Below are 19944 nucleotides of genomic sequence, written 5' to 3'. Positions count from 1 at the left end.
TCCTGCCTGCTGCTGCCTGGCTGTCCGCTTTGGGATCTGCTGGTCACATCGCAGGAGCATCTTAGGACAGGCAGAAAGATAAGCATGCACCAGCACTATGGCTTGAGGCCCTGACCTCTGTTCCTGGCCCTGGCACTAAGCCTGGGGCAGTCCTAACACAGAGCACAGGTATATGGGCCACACAGACACCACAGCAAGCTCAGAGCCTCTCTCAGCAGCATGAATTAGCCAGTAAATAAGCTATGTAGCATCATGGAGACCTTCCCTGGGTTGGATGCAGGCAGACCGGTGGCTCTGACCCTCAAAAACGCCAAAAAGCAGAAGCAACTGAGTTATTCTTTTATTTCATTGCTTCTTAGTCCACACAGTCGGTATAAAATCAGAAAAGCAAAGCAGAGAAAACAAAAACGAAACAACAAACCACCCCAAAAAAAAACCAAAAAAAAACAAAATTAAACAAAACACAACAGCAACACGGTGTCTGGAGTCCTCAGGAGGCAGCCTGGGGTCTGTGCAGGTGCCTGTTCAATTCATGGCCAGACACATCGCTGACACACAGACAGAGGACAGACATCTCGCTCCGGCAGCAAAGACCAGCACAGGGCTCCAACCAGAGCTGTTTCTGCTCCTCTTGACCACGGGGCAGGGAAAGAAGGAACCTTGGTTATAAATGCTTTATTAAAAATAATAGTAAAAGCCAGTCTAAGTACAAAAGCAGTTATAGCTCATTTATATTACACAGAATTATTTCTCATTTCTAGCTTTCTTGTTTACCTCAAGATTGTTAACTGAATTTCCAGTGAATAAGGTTAAATGGCTAGCAGTATAAGGAATGGTAAATAGATAGCACCATGTCATATATCTGGTATTTGATTTCATAGATATACTACTGGGTTTGCCTCTTTCTCATCGGTAGCTTAGCTCCACGGCAAGGATAAAGCACGTTTCATGGTCGGGAGCATCACTGCCCCAGTGCTTGGCTCGGCACACACCCCAGCCCCACTGGCACAGGGGACACCCCTAAAGCTGGCCCGGGCGAAGGAGGACAGCCCGTGCTGGTATGCAATTCAACCTAAGTGATTTAAAAGCCCAAATTCCCAGCGGGTGTGGAGGAAAGGCAACGGGATTTAGGCACATAAGTCATTTAGGCACTTGGGGCAAATCAAAGCCTTTGCTCTGAAATCCTTCAAACCTTTCGGAAGCATCTCCCGTCAGATCTGGACGTGCACTTGGTTACCAGGATCACAGCATGTGGCAGGAGTGGGGACCGACCCCTTGGCTGGCGTAAACAGGCGTAGCTCCGATTTATGCCGGCCTATAAACCACTCAGAGCTGGGGTTTTCTGATGGTTCAATAGGGGCTGGGATGGGGAAAGGAGAGCTCAGGTCAAAGAGGATTTTGCATGAGAGAGAAAAAAAATCACTGCGCTCTTGTTACACTGTTAGGAGTAATAGTTCCTTAGGCACTTGCTTTAGGCTTTAAAACATAGCGTAGGGTCAACAAAAGCAAACAATACTATGTACATATATGTAAAAAGTGTTATAAATAGGTTTTTTAAACCATAGATACTATATACATCTTCAATTAACAAGTAACCCTTTGAGTGTTTCCTTGGGGGGCCGGTTGGGTTTGGTTGTGGTGGGAGGGTTTATTCCTTTTCTTGGTTGGTTAATTTGCTTTTCCGTTTTCTCGTCTCTTTTCCCCCGCCTCCGTCTCCTCCGTGGACATCATGAGTGCCCCTTGTCACGCCAGGCCTCCTCCCGCAGCATCACTCCCGCTTCCGTAGGATGACGTAGATGATGCCGCTGGCCAGAGCCAAGGGGAAGGCCAGCCACGCCAGGATATAGGCAAAGCCGTAGGAGGTGTTTTCCGAGGCTTGGTGCCAGTCCGTGTGCCTCACTGTGAAGATGGCAGCGCCGCTCATCACGCAGAGCCCTGCCAGGGAAGCACAGAGGAGGTTTAGGCTGGATAAGAGGAACAGCTTCATCACTAAGAAGGTGATTGGGCATTGGAACAGGCTGCCCAGGGAATGATGGAATCACTGTCCCTGGAAGTGGTCACAAACCGTGTAGACAAGGCTCTTAGTGACACGGCTTAGCGCTGGGGAATGGTTGGACTTGATGAACTTAAAGGTCTTTTCCGACCTAGATGATCCTATGATATAGAAATGACACCATTCAAGGAGCAGTTCCCTGCTGGAAAACCAGAGCTGGAGAGGATAGTACCCAGTGCCAGCATGGGAACCGTTCTTATTATTGCCCTTCTGTATCCTGTCTCCTGGAAAACTATGGTATGATTTTGGGAGGTGACGCTGTGGGTTCTGCTCTGGCTGCTCTGCTCTGCTAAGCTCAGCAAGCAAACCAGAGCCCCTAGAGCAAGCAAAGTTGGAGCATCGCTGGGGATAACCCATTCCTCAAGCAAGAACCAGCAGCCCCCAGCTCTGTGCTGCTGCTCTGGACCAGCCCCACTCCCCTGGGTGGCTTGTTTAAAATGCAGACTGTATCCTGAACCACCCTACCAGAGGTGCTGTGAGAGCTCAGGCACAAACCCTGTTGGTTTTCCTAAAACACAAAAGTTTCTTTACCACCTCCCCAGTCAAACAGAGCTGGGGCTGAGGATGCCCTGGCCAGGCAGGATTTGTGCGCCCTGCAATCCCCTGTCCTCCTCCAGGGCTGCATGAGGAGCTCAACTGCAAACCCTGCTCTCTACAAGCCCCACAAGCCAGTGGCTCATCCCTGGATCCTGGCATCCATCCTCATGAATCAGCCACCAGCACAGGTCCCCGAGGGCTCTCCGGCCAGGCCCAGCTCCGGTAGGCAGCATTAAAGCTTTGTTGCAAAATCAACCCATCAGCACTGGGGACTGCCCAGAGCTAACACAAAGCCACCTCTATTTCTGCCCGAAAACAAGCTCTTTCAGTCAATCCCAGCAGTTCTATTATACAGTCGTGGGGCTGTTGTCAGAGACGAGTTCCAAATCCCCTGCACAGACCTTGGGACCACCTACATGTAACCACCGTGATATTTGAGCTGTAATTCCACTTGACACTGCTCCTTTGTTCTGGGAAAGTGCAGGAGTGGGACTAGGCTTCATTAACGCGCCGCTGGTGCAGTTTCCATTCTCTGAGCACGAGAGCCAACTCCCACTGCCCCAGCCCATGCACAGAGAGCACAGCAATTGTCTGCCCATGGTGGTGGGACAGGGGACAGGCGTGCGGCCACACTGCTCACCTACAGACAGTGGAAAATACAGCGGCAATTGTCCCCATGAGGAATTTGGCAGCATGGAGGCAATGGTTACCCCATAGGGACAGCAGCTTTAGGGTGGGAGAGATGAGAGAAAAGGGATTAAAGTGATGCTGAGGGTAGAGAGAGCAATGAGCAAAATGGGTCAAACCTGGAGAAGGCCAAACCAACATCCCTCCCATGGTGGGCTTACACAGCTGTAAGAAGTTACCCATGGATATGATGGATCCAAGAAGGATGGAGGGGAGTTATCAGGGGTTTTATGATGCCTCTGTGATAGCTGAAGTCCTATCAGAGCAAACTGAGCTAGACTTCAGGGCCTGTTACCAAGCACTGTGGAGAAGGTGCTGGGGATGCATCCTGCCACTGCACAACAGACCTGACTGACCTCATGTATCCCTTCTTGCCCTTTCTTCCACGACCCAGATCCCCTCAGCCACGGCTGAAGTCACAGCACAGCTCCTACCCTCCTCCCTGGCTCTCAGACCACCACTGCCTGGCTCTGCCACCCAACAGCACCCAGTGGTCCTGCCCCTGGCACCCACTGGTTCAGGTCCAGCACTGCTGTTGGTCAGGCTCCAAAACTGGAGACCCTCGGCTTTGCCTGTACCATCACGGGGTGATGGAAAGCTCCAGGATGAGCCCACTCAGAGGAGGGAGGTCCTCTGCAGCTCTGCTGGAGCCGAGAGCAAAGCACTCAAGTGGGCAAGACCCTGTCCCTGGCAGACCTGTACCAGGGCATCGCCGGGCCAGGGCTTTGCAAGGCATGGATTAACACCTCCAAAGCCTGAAGGCTGCAGGAATTTCCTCTGTTGGCTTTAGATAGCCATGGTCTTCTATAGCAAGCTGCAAGGAGACCCCATCAGGTTCAGTTCCTTTGACTGGAACGGTCTCTACCTCCAGGTGGGATCACCCAGCAGCGCTGGCACCATGTCCTGTGTCCCACCAACAACCCACAAGTTTAGGGTCACAAAGACCACAGCTTCCCTGAGCCCCCTCCTCCAGCCACGGCTGAGGAGAACAGTGAGGATGGTCACCAGTGCCCATGGCTGCATGGTCCATCAGGACCAAGAACTCTGCCTACAGGTGCCCCAGGCCATGAGGAAGTCTCATGGAGACCAGGTCACACTCTGGAGAGGGACTTTACAAAGGCATGTAGTGATGGGACAAGGGGAAATGACTTAAAGTGACAGATGGGAGATTTAGGTTAGATCTTAGGCAGAAGCTCTTCCCTGTGAGGGTGCTGAGGCGCTGGCACAGGGTGCCCAGAGAAGCTGTGGCTGCCCCATCCCTGGCAGTGTTCAAGGGCAGGTTGGACACAGGGGCTTGGAACAACGTGGGCTAGTGGAAGGTGTCCCTACCTATGGCAGGGGGTTGGGACTGGGTAAGCTTTAAGGTCCCTTCCAATGCAAACCATTGTATGATTCTCTAAATCCCATTTTCTCTTCCTCCAAGAATGAGGTTTCACCAATTCAAGAGAGCAAAGCCTTCTGCTCCCACATCTATTAGACAAGCTCTCAAGCACATAATTGCATTATTAATGCCCATTTCCCATCCTTGTCTCCATGGCTATAATGGGTTTCTACACATCTGTCTTTCCAGAGATGAACTGATCTGAACTCATCACCTGCATTATGGCCAAGCAGACACACTCCTAACAGATTTCATGCCACTTGTGCCAATAAAGGTTAGCTCTGAACTTCTGAGGTTTGTGAAGGCCAGGTCACCTGGAGGATGCTCAGGAACTGTCTAAATTCAATGGGTAAGATTTCCACTGATGGCCTAGAGCAGCTTTTACTCTAACACCTGAAGCTCTAGTCACTGATCTAGACAGCCCGTCATCCTTTAGCCAGAATCACATTGCACAATAGTTTTCCTAGTCTCAATGCTTGAAAATCCTCCCCACTGGTTTCATATGTGGAAACATTAACGGAGCCAGTGGTGTTACAGCATCTATATTTGGAGGACTGCAACGCAGGACATAACTACGGCTCATTTCCAGCACTGAGTCCTTGAAGAGTTAAAAATAGAGGCTGACAGTTCAAAGCCAGCCTCTCACCCCGCACGCTCCAGTGGCTCTCTGCTGATGTGGAAAGCACCAGCCCCCTGTACGGCAAGTTATAAATAATCATCGGGTCCTCTTTCACCAGGAGAGGATGCTCACTGCTCCCCACCACAACCGCAGTTGGGAAACCTCACCCAGCCCAGCAAAGGTGGATCCCAGCACCAGAACAGCCACCCTGGCCCCTCAGCACCCCATCCCAAGGCTTCCCATTCCCTTCCCATGGGAAGAGGAGGCAGAGCCCTCAGTCCAGCAAGCCCTGATTGCCCCACAGCCCTGGCTCTGGTGGGTCCCAGCACCCTGCCCCTCCAGAACTTCCCCAGCTGGGTCAGCAATCCTCTAGCATTTCCCATGATACCAGGGAAGAAGGGCTTGGATGCATAACACCCTGAGAGACAGATCCCATCCCAGGGCATGCAAGACCTCCACAGACCCATGTTATCCATCCCCTATTCCCTTCATTAAGCCACACAGGAGCCATCTCCATGATGCTCCTGCTTTGGTACCCAAGAACATGCTCATTTCCACCATCGCCCTCTCTGCTTGAAAGCCCTTTCCCCACCGGTGACAGCCCCATGGATCAGCCCCCACTTACCAGCAAGGATTTGGAAGATTCCAGTAACGTAAAACCGCCCGCCTTTGGTGAGGGTGAAGAGCTGGCAAAAGAACAGGAACAGGGACAAGACGCTGAAGATGATGGAGAGGATCATCATCGCTTGGACAGACTGCAGCCATTCTGGGGAGAGACAGAAACCTCAGTGCGGGCACCACAGGTGGCAAGCCCCCACCGCAGCCCATGCCCTTGGCATCATTCCCCATGCCACCATCCCACCCCGGGGTCCCATGAAGTTTCTTATCAGCTGGGAGATGATCCAGTGCTGCATCAGTTAGTGAGGTCCTCAGCACGGGCATGATGCTGCCTGGGATTTAGAAGGATGTGTGCATGGGCCAGAGTGCTGGGATAAAACGAATTGCAGGGCTATGCTCTATTCTCATAACCAAACAGGAGCAGAGATCCCAACCCTGACCTGAAGCCTGCAGCAACCAAGACAAAGCCTCTCCCTCAGCTTCACGTCAGTTCAGCTGCATTAGAAACACACAAGCCATGTGCAACAAGCCATGAGACACAGAGCGGGCCAAGCTGCGAGCTAAATAAATACACAGGGAGTGAAAACACGCTCTGCCCTTGCGGAGTCAAACCTCTGAGAGCCTTCCCCAGCTGCCAAAGAGCAGCTCAACCAGCCCCGGCGTGAGTCACTGCCCAGCTATTTCCAGGCTCTGTGGGTGTGGAACACCCCTAGTAAAAATAAGATAAATAAGCAAGCAAAATGCTGCTCCATCCCCTGAGCTGCTGCAGCGGGACACGAGGAGGCAGCGCCTTGCAGCGCTGGGATGGGCCATGCTCACAAATGCCTCTGCCTTTCCCTTGCCTTTGAAAGTCCGGGATGAAAACGGGGATTTGCAGCCTTCCTGGAGAGGTCTTTAAGGATGCAACAGGGATTAATTCAGCAAGAAACCAGGTGGGATGTGGTACAGGTAAATTGAGGCACAAAGCACTCGGTGAAAGGCAGGGAAATCGTGCTTTGGGCTGGATCCTCAGACGGGGAGAATCAGGCAGCATTAAAGTCCCTGTCCCACATTCCTGCCACATTCTTACTCCCACCAGCTTCATTTCCCAGCTGCACACTGCAAGAACCACTGGCTTTCTATAGCACAGAGCTGAAACCCAACAAATCTTCCAACTAAAGGTATCCTTCAGCTTAACAACTTTCAGTACTTGATGAAGAGAACTAAGCCATTTGGGACTGCCCAGAGCAGCGCCTGCTCCCAGAGAACCGGTCACACTTCCCACCGCATCCTCACAAGCTGCACTCATGGAGGTGAGAGCAGAAGTGGAAACAGACAGTGAGGTACAGCCTCCAGCTCAGCCTTTCCAGCAAATCCATGCCTGCAGGGAACTTCCTGTGCAATTTAGTCACGTCTGGTGTGTTTGGCTGCGGACCATCAAGTCTACCTCTCGTCTTTGCATCTTGCCTCTGGACGTTCATGCAACGGAGCTGAATTCACTCACCAAAGTAGACTGAAACGACCCAGAGCAGCCTCTGCTCCTTGAGACAGCTTTTTCCTTCCCCTCCTTTTCCCACCTCCCATGCCAAACTACCCTGCAGCATTAACAGGTCCTGCTAAAAACCTGCTGCACTTCACTCATTTCAGTGCTGCTGAGTTTCCATCCATGCGCACCAGTTGCTGCCACTCCTTAGCAAGGAGTGGCTATCACTGCTGCCACTTCCAGGAGATCCCAGTGTGGTTTTCACACTGATGGGCACACAAAATGTCCCATCTCTCTCTGCTAGCCAAGCAGGAAAACCCTCCGCCTCAACCACACCTGACTTGAGCACTGGCCACACTCAAGCAGGGAGGATGAAACAGCTCAAGTGCTGCTAAAAACCAGGTCATAAATCATTGCTCAGATGGGATTGGGGCAATACAATCACACAATGTCCAGCTGCTGAACTACAATCTCCTTCCACACTTCAGCACAGAAAGGGCTCCCATCCCAAGTCTGGGAAGCTGAGCTTTCATCTCACCCCATCCCAAGCCCTAAAGCCATGTCCAGCTCCATGCACCGGCTGAGCCAAAGCCTGCCCAGCCCCAAGCCCTATAGTTTGGTCCAGGACCCAGGAAGCCAAATCCTTTGTGATTCCAAAGGCCACAGGATGCAGCCTGGAGGGGAGCCCTTTCTGCTCGGAGGTGGATGCTCCAACTGCCGGTTATTTTAGGAGAAGCCTGTCTAGACGGAAAGCTGAGCTGAGCTGCCCTTTTAATTGCATCCGCCTCCCCATGCCTCTTCTTTGGTTCTGAATGCAAATGATTTATCCAGGCTCTGCAAAATCCCATTGTAATAAAGAGCAGTGTCAGAGGAATATAAAGGCAGGCACTGAGAGGGAGGGAAGAGCTCACCGTGACCGGAGGGCTTTCGGCAAGCAGCCACGCGAGCAGGGCAATCCAGAGACGATCCCATAGACCAGAGAGTCCCTGCTCACATCCAGCCCTTTGCTTACTTCTATTGGCCTCCTATGCAAACACAAGGGGCAGGATCCCCACCTCGTAACTCAGAGACCCATAAGCACAAGCTGCCATACTCCCATTAAACCCAAGCCCAGCTGCTCAAAGCTAACACCCTTTCCAACCCTATTAGCTTTCCAATAGCTTTCCAACCCTAACTATTCTATGATTCTAATACAGACTTCAGCTGTATTAGCTAATTGCCTTTAATTCATTTGAGAACTATAACTGCAGATAGGCTTGGTGCATCCTCAACCTCACGTGCTTTTAACTCCTTTGCTATTAGTACTGTGTCCTGCCTAAAGGCTTCTTCCCTTCCCACAGGGAGGTGTGGGCCCTGTGAGCTGTACCATGGGGCTGTCAGCACTGTTTACTCCTGGGCTGTTATTTGTGGTTTCCCCTGGGCAGTGTGTCAGTTGTCCCATTTTTCTCCTGCATCTCTTCTGCTCTGTATTTATATCTTTGCTCTTCAGGAGGAAGAAGAAAAGGAAGCGGAGTGGAAAGGACAGATAACACCCTGCATGCTGCTTCCGGAGAGGACCCGTAGGGAGTGTTCTTAGAGCCCTTCCAGGCCGTTAGAAACAAAGAAAGATGCCTTTACAAAACAAACTTGACATTTTCCCTAAACTCTGCAAGCCCCAATGGGCTCACGCCACCACTTGTAACAGCAGAGAAAAGCCTTCAGCCCTGGGATGCCCAGCCCCACATTTCATGGCCCTGAAGTCTAACACAAAAGAAAGAAACCTGGAGCAGAAACTGAAACTTGGAGCAGAAACTGCAGCTGAACACCCCCCAATGACAGTAGCTAACCCAAGCCCTTCCAGCAAAGCCCCAGCCCTGCTTGCAAGGATGTTTTATACCAGGACAAGGGATACAGCTGAGCAGACATTGGCTCCCCACTGTTTAATTCACTGCTCTGTCATTGAGACCCTATCTTCTTTTGGCCCAAGCCAAGGAGAATGAATGAAGTATTAACTGAAAAGAAACTTCATTGAGCAACTGGACTATAGACTCAGTGTAAGACACCATAAATTAGTGCTGCGCATCAAAAACACCTCTGTGCTGCGACCTGCAGCTGACAGTAACATTCTGCACGTGTAGCTTTCCCTTTGCAAACCACATGAGTGTACGCTTCAAAAGCAACCACTTCTTTGGAAGAAAACATCCACTAAGCAGGTAATTGCAGTATGTAATATACATAGAACAAGAGGGAGGGGAAATTCGTGCATGGTAAAACCTGCTCCTTTGATACTGCCTGCTAAATATTAGCAGGGTCAGGAACAGCACAACATCTGCTGGTACAAAGGTACCAGAACAGGTCTGCCAGGGAGAGCCATGGGTTCTGAGCAGGGCTGTTCCAAAGGAGACTCTTGGGCTTCAAGGTGTGATCAAGAACCTGACTATAGCATCCTCACCTATGAAGTGGACAGGTCACATCGTAAGTGCTGGAGCTTGCAAGTTTTAAACCTTGATATTCAAACACCCCTTGAGAGGGCTGGAAAAGGGTGAACTGAAGGTGCAGCAATATTAGCTCAATCACATCATTCGCCTGGGGCTCAGCTTCAGACCACTGCCCCTTGGCAACTCGCTGCAGCAATTCAAAGGCAAACCAGCTCAGCTACCTGCAGTGTTATTCCTGGCAGCACAGACCCCACCACCGCCACCCACATTCCCATTGCTTGAAGTGAACATCTCTCCTGTTGGGGAGAACAGCATCACAGTTCATCAGCCACATCCAGCAGAGCTGCTAAGCTCTCCTTTGGAAAATCCAGCTCCATGACATCGCAACTTCCTTCTGCTTTGGTCCCAGACCTCCCACCAGCATGAAGTCAAACCTTCCCCAGCTGCATTCCAAGCTGCTGGAAACTTGAGCCAGGAAAAGCAGGTTTTACACCCAGTGGTTGCTGCTTTCCTTTTCTATGTCCACTCCCTGGAGAAGACCACAGAGTGCTGTTGGATTGAGGTATTCCTGGAAATCCCACGGGAAAAGGGGGATTTCAAAGAGCTCCCAAGGTGTTTGTAATGGCCAGGGGATGAGCACGTGGGAAACACTGAGGCTGCAGGGAGGCTGTGAATGAATGCAGTGCTGCAGCTCCTGCACAAGACTTCTGGTCCTCTTCTGTAACTCCTTCAGGAGATGAAGCCCTCACAGCCCTCTTGTGTCCTCTTTTCCTCTCAGCTGTCCTCCCTCTTGCCTTCTCCTTGAAGCTCCCTTTAAGAAGTCCCTGAGGCCAGAAGGTCCGTAGCTCTCCAAAGCTGCACATTCGGATGCTCCATCAGACCATTGGAGCTCACATCCCACAGAGGCAACCTCTGATGCTGCCAAGGCAGCAGAAAGCTGCTGGCACCATGAAAAACACTTTCCATCAGCTCCACCATGCCCAAGGCAGCTCCTCGCCAACACCCTCAGCACAGTGGCTCCTTTTGGCTTGTGCATCAGAGCGAGCTGAGATGGTAGATACATCATTTCAGGCTCAGGTCCTCCAAAGGGCTTAGGTACCACCTCCCAGTGACTTCAAGTCCAGGCACCAGGAGCAGGGATGGGGAGCGGTGGTGCCCTGGCACATTGCAGGGGTATACCCAGCCTGTGGCCACCAGGACATCCAAGAGTCTCAGCAAGGCCAAAATCAGTGTTGGTTTAAGGGTTTTCCAGTGCTGCACTCTGTAGCGGATTCCCCCATCCATCCTTCTGGCTTTGCAGTCATTGCTTGCCCACATGTTGCCTTCTTCCTCCCTTTTTACTCCTCTTCTATGGACCAAAGCTCCCCACCCAGCAGGGGAGGCTGCCTGACCCCCTGTATGCAGAACAGCGGGAGCTATATTGCTCTGGAGCAGCTGAGAGAAACACAGCAGTAGTTCCCTACCTCTCCTTATCAGATGCTCTTTGTAAGAGGAAAAAGCAACAATAAAAACCTGGGTTTAAACAGAGGAAATCCCTTTCATGTCATAGGCAATACAGTAATGGGAGAAACTGATCTGAAACACAGCAAGTTAAATGCCACCTCTATCTCTCCAAACCTTTTCTATGTCATTCGGGTCCAGCATTGCTGGAAGAAAGAGTCTGAAAGAATAAGGGCAGCAAAGCCACTCTGGGGGCACTGACAGAGCAGAAGCAATGGGTTCAGGTGTTTCAGTTATGCATTTTAAAGCGGAGAGGAAGCAGTGCAATTCCTGCAGGGAACAGATGATGGATCAGGGCACAGATGCTGCTGCCTCATGCCAAGGAGGAAGAACTCTCCTGCCTCCTCCAGAAACCAAGAAATGGATTTCAAGCACCAGTAGCACTGCTTGGGGTCCCACCTGCCAGAGCAAAGATGCTCTGGAAGAGGGAGAAACAGTGTGCAGAGAGCAGGGCAATCCTCTCGTGCCTACCCCATCAATGGGAGATCCATCCCTGTCTCCCCAGGCAGTGCAGGACACATCTCTGCTTTGGGCAACTCACCTGGGCTTTGCTTGTGGCCATCACCCCAGCAAATTAACAGGTTCATCACACAGCCACAGCGCTTAGTAACCATGTGGATTGGCAGCCTGAGCATTTCCCAAGCTTTAGGGCTTTCTTTTCCCTTTAAAAAGCCCCAAACCATCAGTCTGCCTGTAAACAAGCTGGTCAGGAGAAAGCCAAAGGGCAGTGACAGGAGAAACTGTAAGAAGACAACAGGAAAAACATCTCCTGACATTACAGAAGGATGAAGGGATCCCCACAGAGGTTCCCATTGCTTCCCCACCAAAATCACAGGAAGAGCAGTACAAAGCAGCAGGGAAAAATTCTTGCCTGCATGAAAAAATTCATTTGTGGACAGAAAAGGCCATTTTTAGAGGAAAAATAAAAAAATCACTGTCTGGAAATTCGGGGTGGAATCTGCTCCAAAGCACTGGAGCGGCTCAGGTCCGGCCGCGTGCCCCGTGTCGCAGCGGGCTCACACAGCTGGGGGCTGGCACACGGCCCTCCCGACGCACAATCCCGGGATTCAGAGCTGGATTCTTCAGATAAGTCTTTTCCAGGAATGTCTGACAGCGCAACCGGAGCAACGATTGCAACATTTTTTCCATAGTTCTCGGCCTCTTGGGGGAAAAAAAAGGCATTATCTAACAGGCAAAGGCAGAAATCAAAGCAACAAGCAGGCAGTTGTGAAAGGCGAAGAAGTGGGCAGTGGCCCCCGACCTGGTGTTTCCTCCTCCTTCCCTTTGCTCACACCCCGCCGGAGTGCTCAGCCCAGAGCGGGATCAAGCCCTGCCAAGAGGAATTTGGGAGGTGGGAGCTGAGACCGGCTCCGCCCTGTACCCACGGTCAGCTAATGTCCCGGGAATGGCATTCCTGCAGGCAACCCTTGGGCTGTTTTGCTGCTTATTCCATTCCCATGGGATAATCTGCGAGGTCAGGAGTACAATCCCAAACCTGCCCGTGTTCAATACAAGCAAATCTCGTGTTTTATCACTGGGATATGGGTTTAGCCAGTTCAGCTTCTCATTGGGCATCCTCATGACGGTCACCTCAATAAAAGGGTCTCTGTGGCAGCAGAGTGAGAGGAAGCTCATCCATCATCTGAGACCAAGGGGAACATATCACAGCACCACAAACCCATCCATCCTCATGCTGCTGAGACCAAGGGGAGCATCAGCACCACAAACCCCTCAAAGCCCTCACACATCCCGAACACACAAGACCCAGCCCTACCAAATTCCACATATTCCAAGCACCACTTCTCTTCAAAGAGAGAGGAAGAAATAACAGCACTACCGCTGCCACTGCAATGACCAGAAGACAAACTGCCTCTATGTAAAGACCAAGTTCAGCCAAAACATCCCAAGGAGGATTTCTTGCTCTTAGCCTGCAGCAGACCTTGGCACTCTGTGTTTAACCATTAAGTACTGTCCTTGGCTCTGGTACAGAGGAACAAATTCCTATTGTTTTCTACAACCCAGTGTAGCAAAACACAGCCTGTGTTTTGGATGAGGTTTAAAAGAGAACGGTTTGTGGGATTTGCTATAGGATGTTTCATGTTTTTGAAAGTAAGCATATTCCCAGCAAACAGCATAGTAAGGATGAGGCAGGGGACAAGCGTGAGCCTTGGAGGTGGCTCTTTCGCAGCATCCTTGCCCCATGTACTTGCTCAGATACAGCCTGACTGCAGTGGACTTGGCAGCCCAGAGGTGATGGGAGCAAGAGGGTTGGAGATGGGAAGTGGGGAGGGATGGTGATGGGATCCACAGGAAGTGATGCTGGGTTGCATTTCTACTCTACGTTTACAAATAGATTGTAAAGGCCTTGCATAAGCCTAGGAAATACCTTTTGATTTTGTGTTCCTATAGCACCAGTGAGCTCTGCATCCCACACCCAGAGTCCCACCATGTGGAGGCTGGTCCTCAGCAGCACTGGGGATGCTTTCACATCCCTGCTGTGGGATGGATGGAGCACAAGCTTTTGCCCAAGCAAAACCCCCTTCTGATGCTAGAACAGAGCCTTCACAGTAATCAGAGCTGTCAGAGAGCTCTTTAAGACCTGAGCACAACATGTCACTGCAGCACCTTATCAACCAAACTAAGCTGCTTGACTGCATTAGGCAGGGTCATCTTGACTATAGTCCCCTTCATGATAAATAAGGATCCAGAGGGAAGCCCCTCTTTGAGGAGCTTCTGGAAACATAGGAATACAGACTCACAACACCCAGCAGGACAGTCAGACGTGGAGGAAACCACCCCAACCACATGTTGACACTGACAGCTCCTGGACACACAGCATCCTGTAAACACCCAGAAACAGCGGTGCAGGTTTGAAAAGCCAAAGATCTGGAGAGGCTTTAGAGCCCTCTGGGGTGCAATCGCTGCCTTTCATTCCAAAGCGCAAGCTCAGCAGACTTGGCGCACGCACGAACGGCTGTGAAGCAGCCTGCCTACGCTGCAGATAGCCAGCAACTGCTGATGAAGGACACGGCTCCAGAAGGCTCCTCGGCTGGGATGGGATCCAGCCAGCTCCTGCCCAGCCTGGACACCACCAGGCGTCAGCAGAGACCCGCGGTGAAAGCTTTGCTCCCACCGAAAACCAAAGCCTGGGTCCAAGCAGGGACACATGGCGCTGCTCATAGCCCAGGGAAGAGGGAGAGTGAGCACCAGCATCCACCTCCCTGAGTGGGGTGCTCCGCTCCCAACAGGCTGGGGATGAGGGGCACATAAGACTCCAGAAGCCTCCAACAGTCTCCCATTGCTTCTAGACCCTTTGTCAGCATTTAGTGCTCTCAGTGTGACCATTCCCTCCTTGCCAAGACCACGTGGCATCGGTTTGCGCCCATGCCAGGACCGTGTTTCCAGCACAGTGTGACTGTGCTCCCAGTGATAGGCGTGTGATTCACAGTGGGTTTCACTGGGGTTACACTGGGAGAATCTGATCCATAGGGAAGCCAAACCCAGGCTAACTGAGAACAAATGGACACAGCACCACTGGCAATAGGCCTGTCCTCTGGGGAAACTGAGGCACGGGCTTGCCTGACTCCCTGAGCACAGATTTCTTGTTACTGGTGCCACTGGGTGCCCTGGACACTCTGTGTCACAGTGTCTTAGGAAGCAGCCCTCCCCTGCTGACCTCAGCAAACAGCCTGATGGGTGATGACACATCAGCCTTCACCCAGCTTGGTCCAGAGCTGGAGTTCATCCGCTCCAGATGTGCAGGTGCCATAGGGCTCTTTCACCAGTGGGATGAAGGGCTTGAGCACTCAGCATATCCAACACATAGTATGTGACAGCAACCCACAGGGTGAGGATTGTGCCCAAGAACTCAGGAGGTCACAGCAGCCAAAAGCATGGCAGGCAGGGACAGGCTGTACTTGAGGCACCATGTGCATCTTTAAAACACCCTCGCTACCAGAGCATGAAGGAAGCATGCCGAAAATGGTCTCTCTGCTCCCAGCACGGTGATGATCACCTTGTACATCCAACTGCAATCAATATGGGCTAATAATGGGAGACTACTCAAAAGGGCTCAAGTCATATCCACCCTGCCAGGGGCTGCCCCACAGCTTTAGGGCAGCAGGACAGAGTGATGGACACTGGGTCTGGTACCCCCGCCAAACCCCATTGCAACTTCAGAGACTGATAAGGCTGGGGGGAGCCACTATGTGTCCCCCTACCAGGACACCAGGACCATGGTGGAGCTCTGCCCCTCCATCTGGGAACAGCGCAGAGAAGGCAAGGGACAAGGTGGGATGGAACAACTTCAGGAGGGTGCAGGGAAAAGCAAGAGGCACTCACAGCAAACCTGCACAGGCAAATCCCCCTTGATTCCGTAACTCTGGGGAGGAGAGTAACGCAACAGGCAGCAACATCCCTGATGGCAGGGAGCACTCACCGTTCGTGGATGAGGTCAGGCAGTGGAAGATGGTACCAGAGGTGCAGTTCTGCCAGAGGTCCGCTGTGTGCCCGCCATTCACCAGCCATTGCTGCAAGAGAGACACAGCCCTGTGAGCATCACCTAGGCAGGAAGCAGCCTGGCCCCCCCAAAGGCTTCAACACTGGCACGTGTGTGCCCGGCCAGGCACTCCCAGGCACATGCTCTTCTTTAGGAAGGGGTTTGGAAAGTACATCCTGATATTTGCTTTTAGCTGCTTTCGCCTCAACGGTGCTAAAACAGAAGCTCTTTATTCTCTTTAAACATGGATTAAATCCCAGGGGAACACGCACTTCCCTCCCCTCCTCTCTGCCATCCTCACCCGGAGCCTGGCCGGGTTATTTGAATGTTTCCACGTGATTTCCAACAACTTGGAAGATTCTTGTAACAGCTCCTACTGCTGTTAGCACCACCCCAAAGGGAAAAGAAAATACAGGGAAAAATGGACCCCATGAAGCGAGTCTGGAACTCACCAGCTCCACAAAACTGATGCCTTAAAACCAAGTCAACCCCCTTCCTAAGCAGATGACGTGGTAACTGGGCTCTAGACCCAGAACAGTGCCGGGAGCTCCCTGGGCAGCATCTAGCCCTCAATCTTCTACTCATGCAAAGCTTAAGCCTTGAAAATCACCAGCAGGAGCTCATCTGGGTTAGGAAACAGAGGCTGTGCCTAATTCACAGCCTCAAAGGAGCAGAGCTGGGGGCAAACCCGCTGGTGCTGAGAAGCCTGAGCCAAAACCACCCTATTTCAAAGGGTTTTGCTCAGACTGGCTGCACTGGTGCTGTGACTGAAGCCCATTAGCAGGTGGAATGCCTGTATGTAAGGGGAGCAAAGCATCACCCCCATGAAACACAGTTTGGGTGCTCCAAAGCTGCTCCTGAGTGGGAGTGATGAGGAGATGGGCTTCAAGAGCATTCTCCTCTGTACTAACATAGGTGCCCTGAGCACCCGCTGTGGCACACATCTGACAGCACAAATGTCCCAAAATCTCACTGTTAGACCAGCAATGGGCTAGTAAAGGTTTCCTGCTAAAAGCCAGCTGTAAAAGAACCCACAAATGCAAATAACACCTCCTGGCCATGCCATGCCCCCAACAGCCACTCCCTGCCTTGCCGGTACCCTGGTGCCAAAGGAAAGTCCGTACTTACACTAACGATGGTGGAGACGAAGAGGAGCACCAGCACGGTGACGTGGAGCACGATGATCCCCAGCAGTAAAAGCAGCATCTTGGCGGTGTCGGGGGACAGAACTGGAGGGGCACAGGGATGATGCTGAGTGTGTGTGTCTGTACCCAGCCCGGCCCCGGGGGGCGGCAGGAGGCGCTCCGCCGATAGCAGGAGCCGGCCTGGCTCCGGGGGATGCCTGGGCAGCGCCCAGCTCCCTTTGCCCAGCCCCACTGCCGGATACCCCCGAGGGGGCCCCCCAAGCCCTATCACCGAGACGGGGCTTCCCCGGCCCGTCTCCCTTGGGGACCCCCAGGAGGGGGATGTCCCCCCTAGGGGGCTCCTATCCCTCTCCCCAAGGGGGTGTGCTCCTCGGCACCCCTAATGGGAGGGGTCTGCCTCGGCGCATCTCAGCCCAGTTCCTTTGCCGACGGACCCAGGAGACCACCGGGGGTGATTCTCCCGAGCCCCTCCTCAGGGGAGGCTTTCCCCTGCTCATCGGCGCTGGCGAATCCCGAGGAGCGGGGTAATGAGGGGGGCACATCCACCTCGCCCCGTTTCACCCGACGGGGCTACCTAGGCCCCCCTTCTCCTCGGCCCATGTCCCCTCAGCACTCCCAGCAAAGCGCATCTTAGCCCGTCTCCCCTCGGGACCGTCGGACAGGAGGAAAGCGGGGCTGCCCTCAACCCTCTCCCCACCGGACCCCAGAGAGGGGAGGCTCCCGCGGTCCCTCTCCCCTGTGCACCCCGGAGGATGTCTGCGGGTACCCCCAGCCCCGTTAAGCGGCGCGGGGCGGCCCGTACTCACGTCGCGGCGGAGCCGAGCAGCGCTGGGCAGCGGGCGCGGAGCGGAGCGGGCGGCGGCGCTGTCAAGGTTCCCCTTTAACCGGGGCCACCGCCCCGCTTGCGTTTGAGGGACGGGGCGGGCCCAGCGCCGCGCCCGGGGCTCCTCCTATAACAGCGGCAGAGCCCGGCCCGTCGAGCTCGGGACCCTGCTGGGAGGCAGCGACCGCCCCGTCGCCATCGCCTGCACGCACGCACAGAGGGCACCCCCGCCGTGGCTGTCCCCCCACTCTTCTTCCGCACCACGACACAAAGCGGGGAGCCCCCGGCGTGGGGAGCCCCCGGCGTGGGGAGCCCCCGGCGTGGGGAGCCGCCGCTGCTCACCCAGCCCGTGGAAGGAGCGGGGCGGCGGCGGCGGCTCTGCCCCGCTCCGCTTCCCGGAGCAGCTGTGCGTGGCCGTAGGGGGGGTCCCTGCGTGTCCTGGGGTGGCCCCCGGCCCCGAGGTGCGAGGCTGCGGGAGGTCTGTGAGAGACCCTGCTCAGGGATCCGTGGGGCAGGGTTTGGGGAATGAAGTCGAGGGGACATCATCTCTGATGCGCGCAGTGAGGCTGTGGCCGGGGAAGTGACACCTTTGCGATTTGCTCCTGCTGTGGGCAGTGTGATTCTGGCCCTTGGGCTGCAGGGTTTTAGCACCTGAAAGGAACTGGGTGACTTTTTGCTAAATGGAGGGTGAGATCCTCCAGAATGCTGGCGGATGGAGGTGCCTGGGGAGGCTGCACTCGGTACAGCAGCCTTCACTCATTCCTCAATCTGATCTGTTGAAATAAACTTCCCCCAAAACTCCCAAGGACCTGCACGCTCCTGGGAGTCCTGAGCACCAGCACCAACCTCTCCATCACCTCTCGACACACCAGCTCCAAACTAGTCCTGCTTTGCTGCAGAGACGAGGGGATTCGGCATCCAGCCACTGAAACTGAATCTTGGGAGAAAAAAAGGGAGAGGAGCGTGCTTGGCTCCCTCCTCCTGGCAAGCAGAGCCTGTTCCCTCCAGCACAGGCTCTGGCTTGGCTGCTCAGCGCTTGCGTAAGTGGTCCCATCACACGTATTAGGCAGCAAGTGGGAGTTCAGAGCACTCTGGGGGCGGGAGGAGATGGGCCAGTGGCTGAAACAAGGTCCCCAGCCTCACACTGTGCTCAAGCCCCTGTTTCAGTACATGCCTGCATGTCCCATCGCAATGCCAAGCCATGTTCTAGCATGCTCTGCCTTGTGCCCAGCCTGGCTCCTCCAAAAGATGCAGTTTGTTCTCCCCTCTGAAAAACACCCACCCATTTCCCTGCTGCTGCCACCCCCCCTGCGTCACCCTGTGATGCTCCACACGCTAGTGCCATCCGTGACTGCAAGCTGCAGAGGGCTAAAACATCTGGACCAACATCAGTACATTCCTCTCTAATGAGGCTATTTCGGGCTGTCTTGCCTCTGTGGGTTGAGCGCCTGTGCTGCGTTCAGAGCAGAGGGAGCCACCACGCTCAGGGTTGTGCAGACAAGGAGTGAGAAGGGGCAGCTCCTCTGTGAATATGGGAGAGCAAAACCACCTCGGCTCCAGCTCTGAAAACTGCCAAAAGCAGCTTTTTCAGCACGGGAGAAGGATCTGAAACTCAAATCAGGAAACAAAGTAGTCTGTGGGTAATAATAAAGCCCGGTTTGGCTGAGAGCTGTAGATTAGAAACAGTGGAGGAAGCCCAGAGGGAAGAGCACATCACTCCCATGCTCCTCAGACACTTTCCCTCTTGGAAAGGTGCATTGTCCAAACAGAGCAGGGACTTGGGAAAACATGTGCTGAGCATGTGCTGGGATGGCAGCGCTGGTGCTGGGGATCTGTGCTGATCCAGGGAGCACAGTGAGTTCACATGGAGCTCGTCTCTGTGCCTTCCATCAGGTGGAGGTGATGGATGGCCACTGGCCAAGCCATAAGGTGAGAAAGTGGGGACATGCACAGCAAAGCCTTTGAGGAACTGCTGGAGAGACTGCATCAGTACTGGACCTAGCATGGCCAGAGCATCGCACAGTGCTGCCCACTGAGGAGCTCAAAAGCCACCCCAGCTCCTTGTCCATCTGAGCATGGCTGGCAATGGTCATCAATGCCTAAATAAAAGCAGGTGCCACAATACATTTGAAAACTGGTTTGTGTACAAACCAGATTGGCCACAGGCTGTGCTGGGAATAGTGGAAGATTGATGGGTTGTATAA

General features: G+C 53.3%; 1 protein-coding gene across 1 annotated transcript; it reads right to left on the bottom strand.

The window, feature by feature from the left end:
- Positions 1-324: 324 nt before the first annotated feature.
- Positions 325-17865, bottom strand: PMP22 (peripheral myelin protein 22). Its single transcript, XM_062639869.1, has 5 exons — positions 17724-17865; positions 16901-17001; positions 15713-15803; positions 5903-6043; positions 325-1935 (listed from the first exon to the last, which is right to left on the bottom strand). The coding sequence occupies exons 2-5, from the start codon at positions 16976-16978 to the stop codon at positions 1769-1771; spliced, it is 477 nt and encodes a 158-aa protein (XP_062495853.1). The 5' UTR covers positions 16979-17001; positions 17724-17865; the 3' UTR covers positions 325-1768.
- Between the last annotated feature and the right edge of the window lie 2079 nt (positions 17866-19944).

Source organism: Pezoporus occidentalis, unplaced genomic scaffold (genome assembly GCF_034315485.1).
Source record: "Pezoporus occidentalis ecotype Australia unplaced genomic scaffold, CSIRO_AGI_Poc_V1 ctg62, whole genome shotgun sequence".
Taxonomy (NCBI): Eukaryota; Metazoa; Chordata; class Aves; order Psittaciformes; family Psittacidae; genus Pezoporus; species Pezoporus occidentalis.
This window is presented reverse-complemented; position numbering and strand designations above follow the sequence as displayed.